At 36.5% G+C, this 5,748-nt stretch overlaps 1 protein-coding gene across 1 annotated transcript; it reads right to left on the bottom strand.

Moving 5' to 3' along the window:
• Positions 1 to 4,325: 4,325 nt before the first annotated feature.
• Positions 4,326 to 5,267, bottom strand: LOC311105790 (olfactory receptor 4E1-like; the record flags this gene model as incomplete). The annotated part of the gene is made up of 1 exon (XM_084147991.1): positions 4,326 to 5,267. One exon carries the CDS (start codon positions 5,265 to 5,267, stop codon positions 4,326 to 4,328), a length of 942 nt encoding a protein of 313 aa, XP_084004117.1.
• Positions 5,268 to 5,748: the final 481 nt, after the last annotated feature.

The raw sequence follows: 5,748 nt of genomic DNA, 5'->3' as shown, positions 1-5,748 counted from the left end.
ACCATAGGCAACACACGTTCTTTGAGAATGGGCTTGAGTGGAAATTCATGAAAGGAAAATCAGAGGCAGGTAAAGGTTCACAAGTATATACTCAGAGGACCGTTATTAGCATGTTTTAACCACTCCTATGTAAATGGTAGATTATCAGACACTCAAGAAGAAGGTCTGATCTCATTATTACTGAAACAGGATAAAAGTGGAAAATATAAAGATCCAGTCAATTAAAAAAAATTGGAGGCACCTTACACTTCAGTGTTGTGATGCAAAAATTCTAGCAAAATGTATAGCGCATAGAATTAAAAAGGTATTGTCGGATATTATTCATTCTAATCAGATTGGTTTTTTACATGGACGATGCATTGGAGATAATATAAGGCAAGTATTGGAAACAATAGAACACTATGAAAAATCTGGTAAACCAGGCCTGCTATTCATAGCAGACTTTGAAAAGGAATTTGATAAAGTATGACTGGGGTTTATATATAAATGCCTGGAGCATTTCAATTTTGGAGAATCTCTTATAAATTGGGTTAAAATCATGTATAGTAACCCTATGTGTAAAATAGTATATAATGGCTATTTCTCTAAAAAAAATTAACTGTCAAGAGGAGTGAAACAAGGTTGTCCACTATTGGCATATCTATTTATTATGGCCATCGTGATGTTAGCTATTAAAATGAGATCCAACAATAATATCAAGGGATTAGAAATCCAGTGCTTAAAAACAAAGGTGTCATTGTACACTGATGAGTCATGTTTTCTTTTAAATCCACAACTAGAATCCCTCCACAGCCTCATAGAGGATCTAGATACATTTTCTAACCTCTCTGGATTACAACCAAATTATGACAAATGTACTATATTACGTATTGTATCACAAAAAAATAAAAAAATTACATTACCTTGTAGTTTACCAATAAAATGGTCTGATGGTGATGTGGATATACTCGGAATACATATCCCAAATGAAATAAATGATCTCACTCCAATACATTTTAATAGACAGTTAGCAAAAATAGATAAGATCTTGCTACCATGGAAAGGTAATTACCTGTCAATTTGTGGAAAAATCACCCTGATTAACTCTTTAGGATTATCCCAGTTTACCTATTTGCTTATGGTCTTGCCTACCCCTAGCGAATAGTTTTTTTAATTATATGAGAAAAAAAATATTCAATTTTATTTGGAACGGCAAGCCAGACAAAATTAAACGGGCCTATTTATATAATGAATATGAATTCGGAGGACAGAAATTATTAAATATTAAAGCATTAGACCTATCACTAAAAGCTTCAGTCATACAAAAGTTATACTTAAATCCGAACTGGTTCTCTAGCAAATTAGTAAGATTGTCTCACCCAATGATCAAGAATGGCCTTTTTCCCTTTATTCAGATTACAACCTCTCACTTTCAGTTATTTGAAAAGGAAATCATCTCCCAAATATCACTATTTCTAAAACAAGCCAATTTCAATGTAATCCTCCAGAAACAAAAGAACAAATAATGCAACAAATATTGTGGTTAAACTCAAATATACTAATTGATAAAAAAAACATTATAAAAAAATAAAAAAATAAAGTATAATCTTCATAAATGATATCATAGGTAGGACTGGTGGAGTTATGTCGCACATGCAGCCAACAAAAACATATGGAAATGTCTGCTCTACCAAAAATTACAACCAAATAATTGCAGCATTAGAGCAAAAAAGGGGGAAAAAGTAAGGAACTGGTCTGTCGGCCCTGCATTAAAGAACACAATTGGTTAAAGAAAATTGTGATAAATAAAAAAGTATACCAGTTTAATTTAAGGACCAAAGGATTGACAGCCGTCCCATATACATTGCAAAATAGTTGGGAAGAGATTTTTGACGTACCGATTCCATGGCATAGTGTTTATGAACTGATACGCAAAACGACGTCGGATTCAAAACATAGAATTTTTCCATTTTAATTATTATATACAATTCTTGCTACCAATAGAATGTTATTTAAATGGGGGATACAATCTTCCCAGCTCTGCAGATTTTGCTGTGAAGAGACAGAATCATTAGATCATTTGTTTTGGTACTGTCCATTTGTAGCTTGTTTTTGGACACAGGTCCAGGAATGGCTAAAGTATTGCAATATTTACCTGGAGCTAACTCTGCAGATAGCACTACTGGGTAATCTGAAAAGTCATAGTCAATCGATCAATAATATAATAATACTTATAGCAAAAATATTTATTTTCAGTTTACAATCTGTAGAGACAATGAGAATGGAAAAGTTCAGAACTTTTGTAAAACATCACAGTACAGTTAAAAAATATATGGCAAATAAAAATCCAATATGGATGGTGTTAAGAGATAGATGGGTGGGGTTGAATGGAGTTGAAGGATGGGACTAATAACAACAACTAATAACAAGAAGATAACTAATATAAAGCATACTGTGTCCATGATAAGTATATAGGTTACAGGTTGAGAGCTTTTGTGAAAGAGCACAGTTAGAAAGATATGGCATATAGAAGCAAACCGGATGGACATCATGAAGATGATCGGAGAGGTTGAGCGTAGAGGAAGTTCAGGAGTAAAAAGAAACAAAATAGAATTATTGTGAAATTGACTGTGTCCATAAAATGTAGATAGTATGTATAAGCTGGAAGTAGAGGCCTAAGCATTTTTGTTCATTAGTTTACTCCAATTAGGGAAGGGGTGGTGGGGTTGGAAAGTAATCAAGGGAAATATATTTTTTTTAAAGGATATGTATATGTGTATGTAAATGTATGTGTATATATATATATGTGTATATATATATATATATATATGCGAGAGAAAAATACATATGGGGGATTGGAAGTGATGCAGACAATTACATTGATGGAAGTTACAATCTATCCGTAATATTAAAGCTGACCTACCCCCTTAAAAAAAAAGTTCACAAGTTCATGTATTTATTTCCCAATTTTAGCTTCCATAAACCAAGTTAGCTTTTGCTTAGCAAACACAATGGAGGGAGGATAACACAAAACAATGAACACAATCAAACAAAAACAGGTTTCAGTGCAGGTGGAGGGAAAGAATCTCGGCATCAACCTTAACTCAAATCAGAATTTCATCCAAGTAATACTTTTCTTAGCAAAAACTAGGCTTAGCTCTGCCACAGCTTCAAACTGAAATGTATGCTTCAACAACGTATCTTCCCTCTCACCTGTACCTTCCCCTGGGCAGTCGCATCTCAACCAAAAGTTATGAAGTCGATTGACCGCAATAACAATGGAAATACTGTACATGTCCTCAAAGATGGAAGGCAGGCGGGAGGATGCAAGATCAGGTGGGACCATTATAGGCAATGAGAGGGCAGATACGCGTGTGAACAATGGGCCATATAGATACAGTATATAGAACTCATCTTTGTATCTATGCCATTATAGTGTCTGTGACAGAATGGGCAGCACCACTGAGGCCATCTCTATTTTAAAGTGATACATTTTTTCCTTCTTCATTGCCTGATGGCTCCCAACTCATAGGAATCCCCACCCAGTCAACTACCTTAAATGGTGGAAGCCCTCAATGGCAATGTCCATGTTAAAATGGGTTATATCCATGATGAGTCTTCTATCAATCTCTATGAAAAGAGGCACAACTCTGATAAAGTAGGTTATTTATTTTTTCTGAAATGCCACATGCGTCCAGTTACAGTATGTCAGTGCATTTGTAACAACCTAACGATTGCAAAAATTCTGTTAGATCAAATAAGTCTCAATTAGCAATTACATTATTTGTTGACCTAATTCGACAATCTCTCATTGACCTCCATACAAAAATTCCTCACTTTGTGGGATTATTTTGTGTGGACAGATTTTGGGCAGAGTAAAATCTCTCGCTTCGCCACTTCCTCTCTGTAAAGGGGCATGGAACAACAGGGAGCTAATCACAAATCTCAATTAATCAATTAGCAAGCACATGGGCTAAAGCTTGCAAAGTAATCAACGAGCATTTGTCTCACCTGTGACATATACACAGCTATTTTCACTTAATTGGTCAGTGTAAGAAGATGACTTCATGGAGAATAACGCAGTCATTAAAACAACAAATAAGTGGGCCAAAGTTATTACACATGACGTCCTTGAAAAAGTATTCTGATGACTGCCATTGATGGATGAAATGTCATGATTTTTATATTTCAATAAATAAAGTACCACGTTTTTAATTGTGAACAAGTTGCAGCTTTTCCTTCCTAATTTCCATTAAAAAGAACACATGCAAATGGTCTAGCTTTATGTAAAATAGATCAACAAGAAAGATATGTTGATACACACTGCAGTACATCACCACAATTAATTAGGTCAGGTCAGCAACTTTACGGTTAAACATCTGTCCAACTCGATTCCGAATCTGAGTGAGTTTCATCCCATATATTATAGGGTTCACTAGAGGAGGCACAATTAGGAACTCCACTGCCATGATATTCCTCAGGGCCAGCAGGCTGGTGTTGCTACCATAGCGAGCGTATATCACATCGAAGGTGATGGATATGGTGAAGTTAGTTAGGGTAATCAGATGAGGCAGACAGGTCTGCATGAACTTCTTCCTTTCCACCCGGGAACGCAAAGAGGCTTTGATGATGTTCACGTAAGAAATCAGGATGAGTATCGTTTGAGAGATGTGAGAAAAAGTGATAATGAAGCCGTAGAGGTTGTTCAGAGTGGTGTCAACGCATGAGAGCTTCACGACGGCCCAGTTTGAGCAGTAGAGTTTATCGATGTCGAGGCCACAGAGGGGTAACCTAGCTGTTAGTCCCATCCCAATGCTACTTTCTAGCCATGAGAAAAGCCAAGTAAGAAGAAGCAGTGTCCACACTTTTCGAGTAGTCATGATAGAGTGGTATTGTAAAGGCTTGCAGATGGCAACATACCTGTCATATGCCATCACTGTCAAGCTGGTGAATTCACAGAAAACATAGGAGTAGATGACTAATATCTGGGTCATGCACCCTATGTATGTTATCACATGAGATTCAAATAAAAGGTCATAAAGTATCTTTGGGTAGAAAGCTGAAGCGCCACAGATATCATTAATACACAGATTACAGAGGTATAAATACATAGGGTCATGCAACATTTTCTCCAGAAAAATGGTAACGATCAGTGTCAGATTCACAACAATGGTGAAGAGGTATAGGATGAGAGTAAATGAGAAGTAGATGTGTTTGTATGTCTGTGTCATGTTCAGTCCATGCAGCACAAACACTATCTCATGGGAGGAGTTGAACTCTATTGTCATTGACAGCAGGCACACACGACTAGTGTACACAGGACCTGAGAACGTTCAGTTTATCCAAGTTAAGCGATTTAGATGATTAATCAAACAAAGTAATTTCAAAGTCTTGAAAGTAAGTTTCCCTTGAAAGATAATAATTGATTATCATTCGTATGGTTGATGAATTATAAAAACAACAAATCAAGTTCTCCTTGAGTTCTTCTTGAAGATGATCATTGGTACGGTCTGTGTATTTGTATGGTCTCTGTCTCTGTACTGAAGGCAAGAGCAGACCATCTCCACCTGCGCAGACCAGATCATACCTAGGTATGACACTTCGCCACTCTCCGCACCACTCCTTTATGGGGCAGTATCTGAGTATCTCAACTGCCATAGCAACGTGTGAGAGATATGGAGTGATAGACAGATGAACCCCTCAGACACACACTGCTCACTCTGGAGGTTACCTTCCTAATGAGACCACGTCAATAAGACCCATTATGAG

This window comes from Coregonus lavaretus, assembly GCF_964263955.1.
Source record: "Coregonus lavaretus genome assembly, chromosome: 30".
NCBI lineage: Eukaryota > Metazoa > Chordata > Actinopteri > Salmoniformes > Salmonidae > Coregonus > Coregonus lavaretus.
This window is presented reverse-complemented; position numbering and strand designations above follow the sequence as displayed.